Source organism: Notothenia coriiceps, unplaced genomic scaffold (assembly GCF_000735185.1).
Source record: "Notothenia coriiceps isolate Sejong01 unplaced genomic scaffold, NC01 NC01_scaffold00017713, whole genome shotgun sequence".
NCBI lineage: Eukaryota > Metazoa > Chordata > Actinopteri > Perciformes > Nototheniidae > Notothenia > Notothenia coriiceps.
The window spans coordinates 57710-78945 of NW_011350414.1; the positions used below are offsets into that span (position 1 = coordinate 57710).

Consider the following 21236-nt stretch of genomic DNA (forward strand, 5'->3'; position numbering starts at 1 on the left):
AAGACAGAGTTCAAGTTAAATCATTTTAAAGTTTATTCTTTCACATATCGACAAAGCATGCCAGAAAAGCACCTAAATACTTGTCATGCGCACTAACATTATCATTTTAGCACTGTTAGCAGTTATTTATGTCCAAATCATTTATAATGCTAGAACATCATTTAGTGTGAGTCACATTTACCCTTTAAAGAAAAGTCACATTAATCTTCATTCATTAAGTGCTGGAATGAAACTCAAGCTTAATATATATTTTTCATTTGTTACATGTTATATATACACAAGGATCCATTCAGCCTTCATTCAGTTTTCAATACTTTCTCTCCTTGTTTTACCAGAGAATCTAAGCTGTTGTTCACTGTTCTCTTCGCATTTTGTGCAGCTTCATCTGTCTTTTCTAACGTGCTTTTATTGCCAAATTTTCGTCTGACCGCCTCACTAACCCCAGCTCCAGCTGCTGCCCCGACAGCTCCGCCAATAACACGCCCCAAAAACACGCCGAGCACCAGACCCAGCAATGCGCCCACTATGACTATCACAGGCACCTGTTTAGCAGTTTTCCCAATTTTCTCCCATACTGAGCTCTCTGCCACCATTTTGACGCCGGCTTTCGCCCCAGAGCCCACCTTCCCCCACACTGGACTCTGTGCCACCTTCTTTGCACCGACACCGATTCGAGCTCCAACTAGCGCCGAGCTTTCAGCCATCAGTTTAGCTCCAGTTTTAGCCCCAGATCCTACTTTTCCCCACATCGGACTCTTTGCCAAACTTTTTGCCCCGGTTCCAATCCCACTCCCCATTTGTTTGGCCCCTGCACCAGCTTTCTCCCACATTGGACTAGCTGCTGCTGCTTTTGCTCCAGATCCCACCCATGCAGAACCGTCCACCATTACCTTGGGAACTCTATCTCCTACAAGCTTGGACACATGTCCAGCACCAGCTCCTACCTTCTCCCACACAGAGCTATCAGCCACCATCTTCTGGACATTTCGTGCTCTGGTGCCGACTGTCCCCCACGCGGGACTAGCTTTCACCTTCTTTGCTCCCTCACCGACCCACACAGAGCTATCTGCAAACAGTTTGGGTAACAGCTTTGCATTAGACCCCATTGTTTCCATAATGGAGTTGAAGAGTGAAGGGGAGATGGTGGAAAGCGTGATAGGAGGAAGGCTCTCAATATTCATTGAGCTCACATTTAACTCTGCCTCATCCCTTGTTTTCTCAATCTCATCCTCTCTTACTTCTTCATCTGCCTCGGCCAAAGGCTGCATGTAGGAATAAAGCGCCCGCCCTTCAGAGTTCAGCTGTCCTTCTGGCTCTAGTTTTCCCCTCCTTCTCTCCTTTGCTAATTCAACCTGTCGCTCCCTCACTCTGTTCTCCGCCTCCTGAAAAGCAGGATGGGAATAGCACTGTCCTCCACTTTCCCTGACTGTCTGCTCCACCTTCTCCAGCAGCTCTGCAACATTTCTGCTGTCCCTCCCACCTCCTCCCGTCTCCATCACGTGAAACCTGTCCCCGCATTTCTCCACAAGCTTCAACAAATCCCCCCGCTGACCAGCGATGTATGCCTCGACGCTGCTATTTCCTGCCTTCCCGCTCTCCTTCAGTTTATCTGCGTAAGTAAAGAGAAGCACAGTGTGTCTCTGGATGGCGTCTGGGCCGAAAACATTCTCGAGGGCCTCGATAGCCTTCAGCTCGGTCTTTGCAGGCTGGTCTAAGGGGACACACAGCAGGAAGGCATGGGGACCGGGACTGGACAAAGCAACACAGGAGGAGATCTGTGCTCGCACCTCATCTGGACTCTGCTCTGAGTTGAACCAGTCTGGGGTGTCCACCAGCGCCACCTGCAGGGGAGAGGAGAGAGTTGGAAATAAGCCCAATTACATGTTTTGAATGAAACAAAATAGAAAGTGTCAAAGGTTAGATTTGGGGGCAATGCCACATGGATGGGATGAGTGATGGGAACATTAAAACATTCAAGCAAATCTTCTCAATCTTAATAACTAACCTGTCTTCCTTCAACCAGTGCCTTCTTTTTCTCACACTGCTGAGTGATTGCTGTGAGGCTTTCGGGGCGTGACTCAAACTCCTGCCTCCCCAGTATTTTGTTGCCAGCTGCACTCTTCCCGGCTCCAGATCGCCCGAGCAGCACCAGACGCAGCTCTCGAGAGGATGAGGAGGATGAGGAGGATGAGGAGGAGGATGAGGAGGGCAATGAGGTGGGAGAGGAGGCAAAGGTTGGTGAGGAGGGGGGAGAGGCGAAGACTGATGCAGGAGTAGAGGTCGGGGATTCCTCAGGAGATCTTTCTTCAAAGCTGTTAATCCTTTGGTGAACTGAAAACATTCAGATTACATTTGGAGTTAAATATGGTTGGTTAAAATTACAATAATTATTTTAATATCCAACATCATAGGAGTGCAGTTTTAAGTGACATAATGCGACACAGTGAGGTCTTGTCACTCACAAGTAGTGACCACTTTCGGAGTTGATTTAATCTCAGACACTTGTGAGAGTATAGCTCCATCTACAGAGGAAAAACAGTAAATATGAGTCCTTTTCGTGCTCACATCCTTTTTTCTTCCTCTTTTTCTTTAACATGATTTCGATATGTCCTGTAGAAAATCTGTGGGAATAAAAATGTATACATTTACCTGCATTTAGTCTGAAACTGGGCGTCCTCCTCGCCTGTCTGTCATCCTGCGGCTCTGAATATGGCTGGTGCTCTGGTGCTGGAGTTGAATGAAGCCCGTTAGACCTTTGGCTCACAGTCACACTTCTGTTATTCTCATCCCTCTCTTCTCTCCTCCTGCTCTCCAAGGCGATGCTGTGCTCCTCTCCTCGGTCGACACTCCTCCGAGTTTCTGTGTTTGGGCTCTGCGGTGAAGCGACGGTCTCTCTTCTCTCCTCCCTTTGAGCTCTGTAACTTTCCACAAGTTCTGGCTTTCTGTCTTGCACTCGTTTCTCCATCTCGCTCTCCTGGTCTGTTTTCATGTAGTATACCCCATTTTTTGTCACAATTTGTTCCACCTGTTACATAAACAAATTGGCAATACATTTAGAAAATGTCCACAAACTCACAGTTAATACTCACATTACAGAGTTACATTTTATAATTCTCACAGTTTAATACATTGTGCAATTAATTCCCATGTCTGTCAAAGTTACGACATAGTCAGCCTTATTATTAGTACTGTCTCGACTACACCTCGGTGTGAAAGTATGAGAGTGTGAAACAGGGCGTTGCTGGGAAAACCATGCAGGCACAGACAGTCCCTTCTCCGTCAACACAAATAAAACAAAGAGCTTTACCACGTGCAGTATGCAAAAAACTGAATTTCCCTCTGGAGATTTAAAATAGAAAAAATGTGTTGCACCTCATTTCAAGGGTTTTCTAATACACTCAAACTAGACTTGTGAGGCTAAAAATGGTAAGAAAACTACCATAGTCAGTATAAATACAGACGTATTTGATTTCTATAATATGTGGCTGTTCCTGTATTAGTGCTGGGAAAACAACATGTTTGGAAGTTAACTGAAAGGGTGTGAATCTCTATTCTTGATGTTGTTTTGTTAAATCGTATCTCTGTGACGTCTCACCTTCTCCAGCAACTCGCAGACCTGCTCCCTGTCCTGTCGCTTACGATTATTGATGACATGGTACCTCCCCCCACAGTCCTCGATTATCTGCCTGAGGCCTGGGTGTTCTTTCTGCAGGTATTCCTGTAAACAAATTAAGATTTGCAATAGGTAGATGAATCCACGTTGTACACAGTGAAGGGTGAGGATCTACTGCAAGGATGTCTAAAGGAGAGGCAGAAGTTCCAGCTGTTCTAAGTATTTAAACAAAAACATGTGTCATCATTTTAAATGTGTTTACAAAAGCTTCCCTGAAAAGTTTAGAGGGATTATTTTGTTCCTCTTTAACAAGACTGGCAACCTCATTAAAAAATGTCCAGGTGCAAACATGTATACGTGTTTTAAAAATACCAAAAGGAATAAGACTTGAAAAGTATATATCAACACACCACAGAGCAGTGGTGATAGAAGTACTCAGATATCTAACTTAAAAACAAGTAGTAATACCAACATATAAAAATACTCTGAAAGCGCAGCATTTAAAATGTTACTTAAAAGTAGAAATGACTTGAAGAATTAAAAGAGGTCCCATTTGAGAAAAATGTATATTATTATCACTGATTATTGTTCATTCGTTACTGTAATGTTGAATTGCTATAAGTAACATTAATACTAAATTAAATAAAGTGAACAACTCAAATACCTGCTCTGTTTTCCCCATCAAGTAGTCCCCACAGGTCAGCAGGACCAGAGTGTGTTCCATCACCTCTGCCCCAAACAACTCTTTCAGCTCTGCAGGCACATGACTCTCCATCTGGGAACAGACATAAACATAAACATAAACAAGCATGTCTTTTACTTTTAAAACTACCAAAAAGATGACATTGATAACTGCATTGCTAATGAGAAAGTGAAAGCACAGAGACAACCAACCTCTGTGAACTGGTGAACCGGCACCAGCAGCAGAAAAGCATGCGGGCCGGATGCTAACAGCGACATCGCTCTGGCCGTCTCCTGCCTGACGCTCTCCTCCATCTTTCCGCCGTTCCAGTACCATCTCGGCGCCTCCACCAGAGTCACAGTCCTGCCCTCAGACGTGCCTTGCCGCACCTGGCAGGTCCGCGAGGCACTGGGCAAGATGTGGGACAGCTGACCCAGGATGGTGTCAGCTGAAGACGTCTTTCCACATCCAATGTTTCCCAATAGAACAAGTCTCAGCTCTGGGGAAGAGGACATGTAGCTTCTTCTCAAGTGTTCACTCATGGCTGGAAAAAGAGAGGAGAAGAGGTCAAATGTGCCATATCCATGTAATTCTGTATCAAAGAGTACTGTTAGTATTTGGTACAAAGCTACAATCCTATAGCAAAGGTGTTTTGTGGTAGTGTGTGTTCACAAATGTTGCTTTTGTCTTTTTTCTAAAGAGGAAACCATATGCAAATAAAACAAAAAAAAAAGAAGAAAAAACATAATCAGACAGGTTGGGTAGGATGTAGATCATCTGATCTGGCATCCAATGTGGACGGGATGAGTCACTGTTCTAAGTTTCCTTGAAGCATCACATTTCTCTCTTACATATTTACTCATGCTCTCCTGTTGCTCATGAATTATCAGGAACAAGGAAAGTTAATAAAAGTTGGGTTTTTTTTAAATCAAGCTTTCATTTCACTGTTTTTCTTTTCCAAATTGCATTCCTTTTTAGCTTAGATACACCACACCTTGCCAATCCTGTCAAACTACATTCTACCTGGACCTTTATATGTGGACTGAGAAGCAAATACAAATCATATCAGCTTACACACACAATAATGAGGATTGCACTGTAAACCATGGAAACTTCACTATGACAACACATTAATGCAGTATAATATCAACAGCACTGTACATATTAAGCACTAAATTCAAACTTGTAATTCAACTTATAGTGAAGGTAAACAGCGTAAAAAGCTGTTTGTCTATTCAAACACTGACAGCCATTAGCATAATCACTAATAATCTATATTTTGCTATTTCAGTTTAAGCTTTTAATATTCATAAAACTAGTAGTCAGTTTAGTGAACAGATGTATTATTTAAACAATAACAAACATACTTACTCAATCGTCTGAGGAGATTCAAGCTGTGTTCATGTATCGTCTGCTCTGTGAGCTCCGTTTGTTCAGTATCGTCACTGAATAATGTCTCCCATCCATACAGATTCAGAACATGTCGACATCAATCTGCCTACGCAGGTGAAATGTGCAGTCTCTGGGAGGGACCTGTCTGACCACTCCCAATTTTTAACACATGCACACATGAACACACTCATAAGTATATTTTCTTCATGTACAACAGGTTTCTTTGTCTGCAGGCGGCTTAGCATACCAAGTTGGGGCGGAGGATATGTGAATCATTCTACCTTAGTTTTATCTGCCTATGTATCGGCATGTCCTTCAGGTGTTACAGTCGTCAAGGTAAATACCTGCTAAAATATGCCTGTACATATTATGAGATGCTGCTGTTGTCAGGACTGAGGCATGTCACAGGCAAACATGAGAAGTTGACAATGCATTAAAGTCAGAGTAAATCAACAAGTAACTCAGTGTGCTTGTCTAAGGTGTCATTATAGATAGATCTCACCGAAATAGGACTTTGTAGCCTCAAGCTTTAAGCTGTGACTTTTGTATTAAATATATTTTAAGATCAAAGGTGTTGAATTATCCCTGAGATGCATAAGTGGGTCTTTTTGGACCCGGTGAGGTGATTTCCTTGAAGTATCTTTGTAATTACATTTTTTTTATCATTACTGTACATATTCCAGCTATTCCTCAAAAAACATGTTTTGGAGATCGTGCCATTCGCATTTTAAATTTTAAGAAATTGTAGTTTTTGTATTACTACCCCAAGCTTCCATAAGTGGGTCAAAAATGACACGCATGCATTTTCTATGAAATCCTATGGGAACCTTTGATTCTTATCACCTGTTGCTGTCAGGAATACATTCCCTGTAGACCACACAGACTACATCACAAGTGACACCTGTCAGGAAGATTATTTTACACAGCAAGATCTGATACCTGTCAGTATAATAATAATAATAATAATAATACATTACATTTGTATAGGGCTTTTCAAGGACTCAAAATCGCTTTACAATATAAAGGGAAGGTTAGGGTGGGGGGTAGGACTATCAAACTTGATCAACCGGCATGGATTGATGGGGGTGGGATATGAGTAGACAAGAGGAGAAGAGACGACTATGAGTAGACAAGAGGAGAAGAGATGAGTTTTGAAAAGGGACTGGAATATACTGCGAGGGTCTCATAATAGCGGAGATCTTTGGGACAATATGTTCAAAACGTTTTTTTCCAAATGTAATTTTTTTTTTCTAAAATTGTGAAAAATTAAATATAAAATATAAAATATTTCTAATGTGAACCAAAATATAATACTAAATGTTACAAAAATGGCCTAAAAACACATTATTCTAATACGGGTCCTTATAGACCCACTTATGGAAGAGTGTAGGGTCCAGTCACTCGTGCATCTAAGGGTTATTACACGTTTTAGAGACTGATAGACCCAATTATAAAACTGTCTTACAATAACATTTTCATATGCCATTACTTTAACACCACTGTTCAATTAAAAAACAATGACATCAATCTCTAGGCACATACTGCATTTAGTTTGTGATTTGTTATTTTGGAATGTTGCAGTATGCAAAGTTTTGGTGAACATTTCGCACTTTTATATTTGAGTAAATCATTAACAACATTTAACAGAATGTATAGTCAACCTATGTGGCGCCTGATCAACTGATTTGAATTATGTGTCAAAAGGCTGCTTGTATGAAAAATAAAACATTCAAAATATTATCTTCATACACATCTTTTAATTGAACAAACAAAGTTAGTTTGCATATTCATAATGAAAAGAACAATTGTTTAACACTGAAAACAAATAGTCTTTATAACAAAATAGATTTTAGGCTTAGCCCACTGAGTGTAATAGCATATTAGAACATGCTGCCATAGTTTGTTCTTCATTGTCCCTCACAACCCGGGCATCAAATAGGCAATGTTTTCCAGAGTAGAAGCCTTAGAAAAAATAATGAAAACCAATGTCTCATTTTCACTCATGTATATAAATATAGTGTACAGTATGTGGTGTGTGTGCACTGTTAAGGGGCTGCATCTCTCACCAGTGTGTGCTGGGTGCAGCTCCTCAGCTCCGGTATCTGTGCGCTGAGGCAAATCAGAGGAGCCAGGGCACACAGCAGAGAGTCCAAGAGCAGAGACAAGCTACTCGACATGCTCACCAATTTCTACAGAGAGATAAAGAAAAACAATTATGATCCTTTGATGCAGCTTTGTGAAACCTACCCTTTGTGATTTTGTAGTCCGTTTATGTGTGAACAAATTAATGACACACACACACTAGAGAATCATGTTTGTTACAAAAATAAAATTCTAAGATTGCATTCTCTCTTCTCAACTTTATTTATATAATATTTATTTTTAGAAACCACAATAACAGAAACAAAGATATTCAGAGACTGCTCAAACTATAAATATATGTAATTTCATTTTGGCCTGCAGCTTACGTTTTTCTATTGTATGTAGATTAAATGTTGTATAAATGAACAACTAGAATGCATGTGCAACACAAACTATTTTGTTATAATGTACTCAAGTTAAAAAGGAACTTGTGGGACTCACAACCCATCAGTATTATTTTAATATTTTGGTACATGTTTCTGCTCCAGCAAACATATGGTCACACATGTTTGTAACAACAACATAACCAAGTGAAAGTGAGTTGTATCCACTAATCTTTGCTGCTTGTAGAACATGCAACACAGTAGGTGCATGAGGCAGCACTTCAATAATGTTAAATCACTCTATAAAAGCATCCCAGACCAGGATTTAATAGAAAAATATGTTTTTTCTAAACGGAATCTACTCACATTTGTCTCCTGAAGATGGAGTCCAATCAGGGACAAGGACTCTCCCAACAGGTGTAGGTGAGCTGCAGCGCTGACAGGATCCTGGTCCGAGCAGCCAGGGCTCCTGGAAGTGGATCTGAGAGAGTCCCAGGCTGAACTGGTAGGACTGCACATGGAACTGCTGGGACTACAGGTGTCAGTAACGGGGCTGGAAACCATGGGATTAACAACGGAGCTCACTTTAGGAGCGATGGCTGTCACTGGACTGAGAGCAGATATGACGGGGTGAGGCCTGTGGGTTACTGGAGCGATTGTCCTGCTTACAGGACAGAGCGCCCTGTGGTGCTGATTATCTGGGTACACCCAGTACTCCAACAGGGAGATGGGACTTGCCTGGGAGAAACAGAAACTTAGAAATAAACATAAAGGATAATGACATGATCAACACTGCCCTCTGCTGTGCAGCATGAATGCAACAACTTGGATATTCTGGAATAGAAACAAATTGTGAAATGTATTTAATGTCATCTGTTCTCTCACCTCTTCTCCTCTTTTTTCCCAGCAGTCTCCTGACATACAGACTGGATAAGTAGGGAGGAAGCCTGAGGGATCTGCTTCAAGAAGTTCAGGCTCAACTCTACTATTACCTGCAATATGTCAAGTATTTATGCAATAAGATTTTACCATGATCATCTGATAGGAAAAAGTGTTTTAAGTCTAAATCTGCTCACCATTTACCACTTAAACATACTGTATCATAGAGTTAACACAGAAATACTCTCTTTTGAAATCAACACAGTTGACACAAGGGCAATGCACAAAGCACCTTACCAGAGTGTTTGCATATCTTGTTTATCAAGCCTCCTGGTTCCTGTAGAAGTTGAATAATTAAGCTATCACACAAGAAGAATGAATAAATAGGCATAACATACAGAAATAAAAAAGGGATAACTTTGTAATCATTCATATATTTAATTAATTTTGTGCATTATGAAAGATAACCGTTTGAAAGTGTGTACAAAAAAGCATTAAAACAAGCAGCCACAAAGAGAGAACAGTTCAGAGTTAAAAATTAAGGACAAATCTTGGACATTGCATTCAAACAAAGCAAGAACTATAGGCTATTGATGCAAACGCATGAGACTGTTTCAGAATATATTACAGGCACTATTTGTCACATCCCTAAATCATAACATAGCATACATTTTTTTAAACTTTCTTCTAACTACCAACCAACCCCCAGAGTTTACCTCGTGAAGCTTCTTGTTGCTTGATTCCTCAAAATCCAAATATGGGTCCTCCATTTCCTCCACATCAATCTTCAAGTCTTTGTAGGATCTTTTATCCGCTCTCTGGCTGCCTCCACTCATTGGGCTTGCCTCTCCCTCCATCTGCACAGACATGAGAGGGAACAGCAGTGTACAAGAGCAGTAATATTAAAGTTTAGTTGGGTCTCCAGTTGTGATTGAAAGAAGAATTAAGTGTTACTTGAAAAATAATTAACTCAGTAAAATAAGTGTTTTTTTGCTAAAAGAAGGACACTGCACTTGGCAAGTGAATGAATCATTAACATTAAGCTATATTCATGTGACTTGATAAGTGTATGGCAGTGGTGTAAAGTAACTAAGTAAATGTACTCAAGTAATGTTATTAAGTACAATTTCGAGATACTAGTATACTTGAGAGTATATGAATATTTTTGCTACTTCGTTCTTCTACCCACTACAATTCAGAGGTAAATAGTGTACTTTTACGCCACCATTCTTTTTTTACCTTAGGTTTCTTTGCAGATGTGGATTAATGATATGAAAATTTGTTTTAAAAAAAAACAAGACTTCACTTACACCTTGAATAAATCCACAAGCTACCCTATACAAAGTCATTAAAACTACCTGCACATTTACTAGCTGTGATAAAAGCATTATTGCATCAATAATTATAATCCAAACATATAATTATATGTAATTATAAAATTGACCAATCAGCATAATAACTACTTTTACCGTTGGTACTTTAATTATATTTTAATGTTAAAGAGTTTGTTCTTTTACTCAAGTATGATTTTGAATGCAGGACTGTTGCTAGTGACAGAGAATTCCTACACTCTGGTTTTTCTACTTTTCAAGTACAAGTACAAGATATGAGTACTTCTTCCACCTCTGATCTATAGTCATGCCATGAGCAAAGTAGAGGAGAATGGCTGCTACTGATTTGTGGTACCACGGAGTTGCTAGTGTAGAAAACAAGCAACAATAACTTTTGAAGTCACGGGTCTGCTCCGACCCAAATATCACTATTTCCAACATGTTGAGTAAGTATTTAAACAAATAAAAACACACGGATAAATTGTGTTTAACGCCTTGTTTACAATCTGTTGTCGACGTTTCCAGGCTTAAGTTAACGACAGCTAAAAGCTAAGGTTATTTCGGGAGACTGCTGGTGTAAGATACGGTTGGTTGTCTAAAACGAGCTAATCAGTAGCTAACCATTTAAAGCAAAACCTTGAATTTGGGTTATCTTTTTCCGCCGATAGTCCCGGACCGGTGTGACCAATTGACTCAACTCCAAGGAGGTCAAAGCTCCGAACACAAGCAGGAATAAATCTGATGACTCACGTTTAGTACACATCACCCGCTCTTCTGCTGATTCATGACTCGGCAGAGAGGAAGTAAATAGATTACCAATTAGTATTGCTGCAGCTGGCTGAGAGCAGAAACATTTTCATCTACAGTTCTGCGACATTAACATTATCCACTTGAAATAGTAGGTTATGCTCAAGAATAAAGATCCACTATTTTAAAGTAATACTTACTAAGATCTTTCCAAATAAAACGTTTCTTATGTGAGTAGACTTATAGGCATACTTAGTAGCCTACATAGTGTCCCCACTGTGAACTTTTAGTTTACAACAATTTGTTGTGGTTTAAGTCTTATTTCAGATAAAGGGAAATCTTATTGCTAAAGAATGCAATGGTAATTAGTAAAATTAACTCAAAGACACCATATTAGGTCTAAGTATTATAAGGGCTTGCAATGTAATCCCCATGGACTCAGCACTACACCATATCCAGGACTACAAAGAAGACAACATTACCAATAACTGAAGTGATGAATGGGAGCAAATCCCTGCAGCCAGATTCAAAATCCTGTGAAAATCCTTCCCAATAAATCTGCTTACAGCACACTAGACTTCTGTTCATATTGTTCATAGGCCTAAGGCCTATGAACAATATGAACAGAAGTCTAGTGTGCTGTAAGCAGATTTATTGGGAAGGATTTTCACAGGATTTTGAATCTGGCTGCAGGGATTTGCTCNGTGTGCCTTGGCAGTCTCAGAAAACCAAGTTTTTACCCGTCGTTAACTTAAACCTGGAAACGTCGACAACAGATTTTAAACAAGGCGTTTATCCGTGTGTTTTTATTTGTTTCAATACTGACTCAACATGTTGGAAAGAGTGATATTTAGGTCGGAGCAGACCCATGATATCAACCGTTATTGTTGCTTGTTTTCTACACTTGCAACTCCGTGGTACCACAAATCACGGAGTTGCAAGTGTAGAAAACAAGCAACAATAACGGTTGATATCATGGGTCTGCTCCGACCTAAATATCACTCTTTCCAACATGTTNGAGGAGGACGAGCTTAGTTTGAAGCTGCGCCTCACTCCACAGTACGTCCCGGCTGTCTGGTTGCCCGCCCCAGCAACAGACATGTGTCATAGGCAGTTGACTTGGACTGAAGGGGGGGGGTTAAGGAGAGAGGGCGGTCACTCTCTGCCTGCCAAGGATACACTGGTGAGAGCCAGCGCTGAGAGAGGGAGAGGAAAGAGAAGGGTGCGTTAAGGGAAGTTCGGAGCCAGGAGGAGGGGGGGGGGCGGAGTTATCTACAAACACCAAAGAATCATTTCGGAGGCAGGCGCCTGGTGCGGGATAGACAGAGATGAAGGGGGGGGGGGTTCGAACCCTCTCTGGGTTTTGCTAGAAAGGGAGACAACAGAGAGTTTGCTGTTAAAGGTGGGGTGATCTGCTGCTCTCCCCGGCCGAGGCCTGAGGAATGTCAGCTGCAGCCAGAACAGAGCGGCCTGTGCCAACTCTGCCCTCTTATCAAACTGAGAAACCGGATCCGGAGAAGCTGCCCTCAATAGCTCTACAGTGTAGCCCGAGACCACTCGGGCCCGCACAGCACAGAGACTTATTAAGAGGATCGCCTTACATGTAAACTGGTAGCGCATGATAGAGCATATAGTCCTGTGTTTGCTCATTGGAAAGCCATTCAGGCTGATACAAAAACGAATGCCCTAATGCTATTTGTAGCTCTGAAATGACACATGTGTTTTTCACGAGTAAAACCCCTCCGAGTCAGACCTCTTAAAAGCAGCATGCAACTTTTTCAACACTGTACAGGACAGCTGAGCTCAGCAAGTACATTGGTGCTGGAGAAAAGGAGGAGAATGGGGCCACCCAGTGGATGAAGGAGTATTCATACTAGTGATCCTCAAGGGTGGAAACCGGGTTTAGGATAACAAAGCAACTTTGACTCGCGACCCCTTTCACATTGCATTGTTACTCGTTGTGACTAATTCAAGTAAATAGTACATGTTTTTATTTAATTTTGGGGGTCTGAAGACGTAAACTTATCCAGTAATTTGCGAGAACAAATTTGTTTTATGTAGCAGAAATGTGTTTTGTTTTTGTTTCCTATTGTTTACCTGGGGACCCCTAGGGTTTATATTATGAGTTTATGACCCTTTGTGGGAACAAATTATTTACACCATGCTATTTTTTCTGAATTTTAAGTTTACCAAAGTATTCCAAATTCAAATAAATATAAAAACTAGTTATAATAGGAGAGGATAATGTGAAGAGCATTAAAAGATGGCAACATTTACAGATGTATCGAACATTATCCTCTACAGCTGTCCCGTTGTTATTAACCTATATCATTTTTGTAGTTTAGTCTTTTCAGCATCTTTTAACGGGTTTGAGTTTACAACATGGTTCAAAGTTCACTCTAAGATGCCGTTTTGTGCTCATACCTCACACCGTTTCATACTCTGCTAATCCCCCCCTCACCTCTCTTCTTATTTTATAAGTATGAATATACAGTAACTTGCATGTCTATAGGTAAGGTTCTGTATTTTAACTTTTTGTTCTTTTGCGCTGCAAGACTGAGAGTTAATTATAAACTGAATTTAAAGGTTAATCTGCTGAATAAAGACTAACGATTTGTTCTCCTTTTCCACAGTCCTGGTTCCTCTGACAAGGCCTCTCAGAATCAGGAGCTAAAATTGTGTCATGAAATTGGAGATTTGAAAAACAAACACATCACCGCTGCTTAAGAACAGACTGCTGACACTAAAAGGTCTTTCTCTATAGCCAACACTATTCAAAGTACTACTACAGAAGCCCCCCCCCCCACAAGAGGACTCCCAATCCAACAGAATTCGAACAGGAATGTTCGCCCTCCTCTACGCAGGACGCTTCAATGAGATGGACAGGCTCAGAATGCAAGAAGAGGAAGATGAGGAACTGTCTCTCACACACCACAAAATGTCAGAAATGAAGCACAATATGGCAAACTGGCAAATGACCAATTATACATTTGTTGTTTCTTTTGTTTTATGATTTCCTTTTTTAATTTTGTTGTCTCCACAATGAAACTCCATGCATTGGCCAGGAGATCCAAAAATGTTAGTGGTAAAAGTCAAAATCGTATGTGCAAGTTGACAAAAATTGACTTAATTTGCACACCTCCCTATCTTTGTATTTCGCCACGCACTTACCCCCCAGGTGCAAATCCCCCCCCCCAGCATTGCCCAGGGTCCAGACCGTCATCCACAGCCACATGCCTGTGTGTGTGTGTTGTCACACTCTGCCGCTCAATTCGCTCAGCCCTGAACCTTTTTTCATTTCTGATTGGCCAATCATGGTGACACCATCAAATGGTGTGACATATATGCACTAAGTGGCTGGTCTTTGTTTACCTGTCAAAGTATCAGGGCGTCCTGCGGCGGGAGAAGTGATAGCCATGAGGCGAGTGCGCGCGAGTGAACACAAGACAGTCAGTCATAACACTAACTCTACACGTGCTCTTTCGTCCCATCACCTATGCACTATTAATTTTTAACAAGGGATGAACAGTATTGCACATCGATGGTCAGACAAGCGATTAGGGAAGTGAGTCGAGGCTGGCGGCCTCCGCAGGGATGTGGCTAATACTTAAGTCTAGGCCCTGAAACATGCATCACACACATAAACACACACACGCATGCTTGCAGACAGTATACCACAGACCATCGTCTCCAGAACAGTCTGTCACATAACCACCCATAAAATCATCTTGTTAGACAAGGAATTTAATTTACAGTTATGCACATGACTCATATTATTAGCTTTCATTTTGTTTTTAGGTGTTTTCTTGCGATTTTCCTTTTTTTTTTGCCAGATTTGGTTTTGGTTTTTGTCCCACTTGGATTGTTTTAACTTTTTCTTGCATGCCATAACACTTTTTCTTTAGTTTGCAGTAATACGTTTAGTATCATGCTCAGATTTCAGCGAAACGGTAACAGCAGTTTCTCAAATCTCTCACTTTTGGACAGCACAGTAACAACAACTCATCCCATGCATCCCTTGCATTGCTTTACCCTTTATCCCTTAGTCCACTCACAGAGAAATCCTGAGGACTACACATACACACACACAAACACGTAAAATGCACACTAAAACCACCAACAACCTGACATAATATAATAAAGGGAATCCTTTATATTTGGTTCTCCAAACTGCCTTTGTTAATGGTTTTTCATTGACTTAAGAATTGTCTTTTTAATTTGAGATATTTTTTATATGTTCACATTGAAATTTGCTATTGGTATTATTTTCATCATGACACAATCCAACAAAAGCCGACCTCACAAAATAACTGGACTGCCTAGCTGTTGGTTCTTTTTTGCAGGGATTGTAAGCAGGGCTGAGACCCTAATCTCAGCCTCTAGTAACATTAGCTCTATGTACTAAAACCATATAATAAGACTATAACAATATATGAAAGTGCCTCTGTATTCCCTTCATGCAATTAGTAATAACTTCAGGTTCTCTTCCCACATATAAGCTAAAGCTACAGGGAATGGTAGCGTTGGTGCATGTGGAACCATTGGCCTACGACAGATCTTTATAGAAGACTGCAAACTTTTTTTGTAAAGACACAGAGAGAGATCTTATACATATATATTTATGATATATGCTCCTTTTTACCTTTTACTACATGAGCTGATTGGCAGTCTAGTTATTTTCTGACTCTCACCCAGCCCCCCCCCCCATCCCACAACCTGTTTCAGTAACATCACCTTACTGTTACCAGTACGAATCGAATGACACACGCCATCTGCAGAGCAGCATTATAATACCTAGATAAACATGTCAAAAATCGACAGTAGGTTTGAAGAAGAAAAAAAAAGTGTTTTTTGATGGAAAGTATTATTATTGAAAAATATGTGTCGATTGAGCCACGTGCAATGCATTGGGTAGATCATTGTGTTTGTCTGTTAGAGATTTTTAAGAAAGCTAAGAGAAAAGTGAAAAAAAAAGTATTTGTTTCAAGTCCATATGCTCCGGGACTCTAAACTAGAGGGCCATGAAAAATCCTAGTCTTTGTAAGTTGGGGGTATTTGTTTTTATTTCCTTTGTCTCTTTTTTAATGTTTTATGTGTAATCAGTTGTTTATACAAATGTGGGAGGGCTGAAGGAAAAAAATCTACATAACTTGAGAAAAGATTATTCTCTATCCGATGAAAAACTGGTGCTTTAACAGTATAAAGTACATTCAGAATTATTGTAAATGAATGGTAATGAACAAAAATACCAGACCATTTAGGAAACAGCATTATTCCTCTCTATTTTTATTCTTCTTCTATTTGTATTGAGTGGGGGGAGAGGCTCCTTTTCCTTAAGGTTGTGACACAAAAGGCATTTTGGTTCAACCTTTAGAAAAACAAAAACAAACCTATTGTGTTCAGACACTTCAAATGATTTACCTGTGCCCTGCCTGAAACTCACCAGCAGAAACCCTGTTACCCCTGTAATGCGGGAGATGCTTCACATCCAGAAATATTGTATCCCTATGATCATATTGATATGTTCCTGAAGCTAGAGCTGAATACAAATCAGCAGGTTGTGTTAAGACCCACTTGCAATGGAAATAGTATTAAGATAGACCTTTTGTATTGTGCGCAGATAACGGAAAAGGGGCATCAACATTATTGTAAAATCAGGAAAAAACCTGAAGTCTAAATGATTTTTGAAGCAGGCAGCAGGTGAGCCTCTCCCCTGTTCCACCCCCTCCTCTGTAAATGACTCTTATAGTGCTTGTGCTGTAGTGTATAGTTTCCCAGCAGTTAAAGGTTGTCCCTTAAAAGTGCCTTTTGTTCACAGACTCCATTTTGTAATCCAGATCGCCCCTCTTTTTTTTCCTGAAGCGGCTCGAGGTAGCAGGTTGCCCCTGAGTGCAGCGAGGAGGTAAAAGGTTGCTAAGCGCTCAGGGACTACTTTTTTCCTCCTGCCTTCGAAATGAATCCCCTCCATTGTACTTCCCCTATATCCTCTCTTCCTTATCAAAGCCGTATATATATACATATATATATATATAGTACAAAAGGAAACTGGTGTGAATTAGTTCTTTACTTTTTATTGATAAATGATGACAAAAAAAAACATTTTTTGAAAAGGCAAAAAAACTTGTTCTCGTTCAGCTCTTGCTTTTTTCTTCCCCTCTGTCTCCACTGTCTGTTTTCTCTTAGACACTGGAGTAGTCTGTAACTGTGTGTCCGTCACTCTCCGTCTCTCTCTCTCTCCTATCCTCTCCGCTGATGGGAGGGTGAAAAAAAAATATTGCCGAAAAACTTTTGTCTGAGCAGAATGCAGTTAGCTCACATGTTATTCTTGTCTGTATGCTTCACATTGTATTACCATACCCATCTTCTTCAGCTTCTCCATTCAACAGCTAATGTAAGTGAACAAATTACGCTGACGGGCTTTTGGGGGTGTCCTTGGGTGGGTTAGGAAAGGAAGACGGGTTCAGGGGTTTGGGTTGAGGGTGATTTACGGAGATTAACGGGGTATGGAGGGCTGGATGAACTGCTTTGGGATGTTGGAAAGGGGCTGCTTTGACTAGGAAAAGAGTTTGCTCTTTTGTTTTAGCTATTTATTTTCACCTTTGTTTTATCCCCCCCTCCCTTTTTTTGTTTAATTTTCATTTGGATTTCTTTGAATCTTTGCTATCAGGGTATGCTGTCGTTTAGGCTCTCTTAGAGAATGCCTTTGGACTGTAAATGAAAGCTACAAGCACCTTATGAGCGGACTTGTCCTGCACGGGGCTGAAAGAGGGGGGTTTGCATTTCCAGGACATATCCACTTAAACCAATCTTTTAAAGTGAAGTATTATTGTTCACGGTGGGTCTCACACAGAGAAACCCTCAGCAGTATTAACCATTTACAACACACCAACCATAAAGATAGAAGGCCAGCATGAACCTGATCTCTCAGATTTATTTTGAGGATTCAGGGAAGTCCCTCCATTTTTCTCCTCTGACCACCTCATGCTGGACTGCTCCGTGTCTTTGTTCTGTTGTTTATTTTTTGTTCTTTATCTTTTTAAGCGTGTATGGTTATCGGTGTATAAAGCAGCACCCTTAGCCCCCCTGACTCCCAGCTCTTCTACGCCTCTGTCTAAGCTCTCAGCGCAGCACCACTTCTTTGTGAGAACACCCCCAGAGCTCTAGGTGAAATGCATGTGTTAATTACAGTTTCTTTTCCATAAGAAGAAAAACACAGTTTGAGAAGAGCAGCACCTGATTGAATAAAAAGGATGTTCTTGACTGTATCATCTTGTTGTGCCTTTTCCTTCTTTCTGTAGACTATTGACGAACTAAGGAATCAGCTCTGCAGATGCATATCATATTAATATTATTATGTATGTCACAATAATCACAATATAGTTTACATACAAAAATCTAAGAATAAATGTCAGTAAACTTGTCTTCATGTGCCTAGCGCAGTATAAATATGAGCTATTACATAATGTTTAACATTACCTGCTACACTACCAAATGACCATTGTAAACATGTTGGCATGCGAACTTTAGCATTTGGCTAGGCTACAGCCTCACAGAGCAGCTAGCATGGCTGTTGACCTTTACTTTCATCGTAGCTATATCTATAACTATGTAGGCATACGTATTTTAAAACATTAACATTAATGTATTTTTAAGATTTATTTGTAGCAGACAAGCAAAGAAACTGAATGTTTAAAGCAGGCTTCAGTTAAGTTTATTAAAACAATCGGAAAAGTGACAATACAATTTGTTTAGAAATTTTCATTTAAATAAACTATAAAAAATAAAAATAAAAGCACAACAATTTTACCTGTACATTTGATCCAAGTACCCTAAGCTTAATGACTGTGAATGAAGTATTCTCAATATTTAGTACCCTGTTACACATGCTTCCATAAAACAAGCTCAGAGGAGAGAGACAAAAAAGTGCTAAAAATGAAGCTGCAGAGATCAACATGTTGTGACTTAAAGCTCAAGGTCAAGCTACAAAAATTATTCATTCTACAATTCCACCAAAAAAAAATCCTCATTCATAAATGCCCATGTCCATATAATTAAACATAATAGTTTGTAACAGTCTGTAAAAATTATCATTATGTATTTTTTTAAGAATAAGAGTTTTACGTAGCACTATTAAATATTTGGCAAAGAGGTGCATGAAAAAGCAAAGCGCTACATGATCAATTTAGCTGCAAATAACTTAGATGAAAATAAATGAAGGCTGAATTAACATATTTGAACATCTTTTGCCCCAACATGAAGCAAAGTGCTCAGTGCAACAGTACCATTTATCAGTGTTTCGGTGCATTTTTAGGAACCCGTAAATGCAGGTTTTAGTTTTTAGAGCTGTAGGACAGTTGGTCTCCAGCCTGGACCTTCTGAATGGCCGATCAGCGTTCTCCTCTATGTTTAGGACTAAAAGAAAAGAAAGTAAGTGTTTTGGAAAAGGGAAATTAGTAGGCTATGTAACTAAAAACGACCTACCTACCTATGATGTAGGCTCAGTTTCCTGCACTGGGTGGGACTCTTCATTATCAGAGGGATTGTCCTCTTGTCCATCCTTTGGAGGAGACTGGGGTCCATTTTGATCTATCAGCAGTGGTGGAGCTGGTTCACCCTGGAAGTTGAAATATTTAACACGGTTAAAAAAAAGTAGGGGTATCGCACCATCACAACTCCAGATTTTTGAGGACACACTTACCACTGCATGATGTAAAGATTCTGGTGAAGGACTTGTCTCTTGGACTGGAAGGTCGACAAATGGTATTGCAGCATACTGAGGGCACGGTGTAGGACGGCAACAAATACCCTGATTCACAGAGGGTGGAGGAGGGAGTGGTGGTGGTGGTGGAGCTGTTGACTAAATCAGAATCAGAATTAGAATAACTTTATTAGTTGCACAAAGGCGACATTTACATGTTTACAGCAAAAATAGCTAAATATTCGATAAGAGGCATGCACAAAATATTAAAGATTACACAGATTACCATTTACAAAAGTACACATCCAGATGGACAACAATAAGTACCTGTGCAAGTATTTAAAAACAAACAAATAGCATGTGGAAAGTAGTGTGATAGCATCCAGATAACTGTAGTGAAATTAAATAATATATTGCAGCTGATATTTACAGATGTTGTTAAATAAATTGAATAGTCTTACTAAGAGACAGCAGCCAGTAATGATAATAATCGTAAAGCGTATAAGTCATATTGCACAACAGAGGTTTTATAGCTGTATAATGGTGTTGTAAATGACTGACATTAGGATAAGCCAACTCCACAACTGTATACAAGACTAAACTGGTAGGCTACTATTAGCCTCTGGACAGAGCAAATGAATAAACACGCTTCGTTATTAGGCACAAAAAACAAACACAAATAAATAAACTGAGCACTACAGCATTTACCTGCAGGATCTGACTTTGTCAATAAACACTTGCTTTAACCTCTTTCTCTTTGCATGTGTGTGAGCCAAGACGATAACCATAACAAGACTGCTGTGCTCTATTAACAACATACACTTTCCGTGTGGGTGAGTTTGAGTGAAAGGAATTCAGATTTACATTACGTTACTTAGCTGGCATCAGATCATAATGTGGGGAGTTCAAAATGAACGGGAAATGTCATAGAATTTGAGTTTTTAAACACTCAGATTAAAGGATTACTGGTGGTGGATGTAGCTATGATTTGAAGATGTATGTAATACAGTAAATATGGCGACTCCTAGTCCTATAGGCATTTTATCGTAAAAAACCCACACCCATGCAGCACCGCAGAAATTAGCAGGTAAGGTAAACTATCCCAAATGTTAAATATTTCGCTAGGGCTACAAGGCTATGTATAAGAACAAAATATGTGTTACTACTAGGACAGTGTATAATTATTACGATGTCATGCGTTGCCTGTTTCTCGTACCATTTATCAGTCCTTAAAGTATCAGAATCAGCACTGGACGGAAGTGGAGCAAGGCGAAACACACAGAGGTCAGAACAAAAGTTTCTCTCCATTAACAAATGTTAACAAAACAAAATAACAGTGGCGTGCCGTGCCTTCACAGTCTTCATTTGCTTCAAGTTAGCTCCTAACTTACTTCACATCCCGTCCGAGAAAGCTAACATCCTGTACAAC

At 40.1% G+C, this 21236-nt stretch overlaps 3 protein-coding genes across 7 annotated transcripts in view; all 3 read right to left on the reverse strand.

The window, feature by feature from the left end:
* Positions 1-9: 9 nt before the first annotated feature.
* On the reverse strand, positions 10-5794 carry LOC104950507 (uncharacterized). 2 transcript variants are annotated; one of them, XM_010777031.1, is made up of 8 exons: positions 5667-5793; positions 4508-4839; positions 4278-4388; positions 3596-3718; positions 2650-3025; positions 2463-2522; positions 2006-2331; positions 10-1841 (listed from the first exon to the last, which is right to left on the reverse strand). In XM_010777031.1, the coding sequence occupies exons 2-8, from the start codon at positions 4835-4837 to the stop codon at positions 297-299; spliced, it is 2871 nt and encodes a 956-aa protein (XP_010775333.1). In that variant the 5' UTR covers positions 4838-4839; positions 5667-5793; the 3' UTR covers positions 10-296. The 2 variants fall into 2 exon arrangements, with proteins under 2 accessions (XP_010775333.1, XP_010775334.1); XM_010777032.1 differs by lacking the exon at positions 2463-2522 and having other exon boundaries at positions 5667-5794.
* A 1616-nt stretch (positions 5795-7410) lies between these two features.
* Positions 7411-11134, reverse strand: hmgxb4a (HMG box domain containing 4a). Of its 4 annotated transcripts, none has more exons than XM_010777035.1 (7): positions 11113-11134; positions 9748-9888; positions 9329-9368; positions 9038-9144; positions 8519-8890; positions 7754-7876; positions 7411-7649 (listed from the first exon to the last, which is right to left on the reverse strand). In XM_010777035.1, the coding sequence occupies exons 2-7, from the start codon at positions 9886-9888 to the stop codon at positions 7605-7607; spliced, it is 828 nt and encodes a 275-aa protein (XP_010775337.1). In that variant the 5' UTR covers positions 11113-11134; the 3' UTR covers positions 7411-7604. The 4 variants fall into 4 exon arrangements, with proteins under 4 accessions (XP_010775337.1, XP_010775338.1, XP_010775336.1 ...); XM_010777036.1 differs by lacking the exon at positions 11113-11134 and adding an exon at positions 10999-11100 and having other exon boundaries at positions 9748-9862; XM_010777034.1 differs by lacking the exon at positions 11113-11134 and adding an exon at positions 10999-11097 and having other exon boundaries at positions 7412-7649.
* A 7666-nt stretch (positions 11135-18800) lies between these two features.
* nfixb (nuclear factor I/Xb) overlaps positions 18801-21236 on the reverse strand; it is a 111215-nt gene continuing 108779 nt past the window's right edge. The window contains exons 13-15 of the mRNA XM_010777038.1: positions 19808-19966; positions 19595-19723; positions 18801-19521 (exon numbers count right to left, since the gene is read on the reverse strand). Coding sequence (XP_010775340.1) covers positions 19921-19966 — 46 coding nt within the window. The 3' untranslated portion in view covers positions 18801-19521; positions 19595-19723; positions 19808-19920. The remainder of the gene's footprint in view (positions 19522-19594; positions 19724-19807; positions 19967-21236) is intronic.

Coding starts and splice junctions, on each gene's coding strand:
- hmgxb4a (XM_010777033.1), bottom strand. Junction 8,891..9,037: donor GGGAAAAAAGAGGAGAAGAG/GTGAGAGAACAG, acceptor TGTTTCTCCCAG/GCAAGTCCCATCTCCCTGTT. Junction 7,877..8,518: donor TCCATCTTCAGGAGACAAAT/GTGAGTAGATTC, acceptor ATCTCTCTGTAG/AAATTGGTGAGCATGTCGAG.
- LOC104950507 (XM_010777031.1), bottom strand. CDS start 4,837: ATGAGTGAACACTTGAGAAGAAGCTACATGTCCTCTTCCCCAGAGCTG. Junction 4,389..4,507: donor CGGTTCACCAGTTCACAGAG/GTTGGTTGTCTC, acceptor GTCTGTTCCCAG/ATGGAGAGTCATGTGCCTGC. Junction 2,332..2,462: donor TCCGAAAGTGGTCACTACTT/GTGAGTGACAAG, acceptor GAATGTTTTCAG/TTCACCAAAGGATTAACAGC.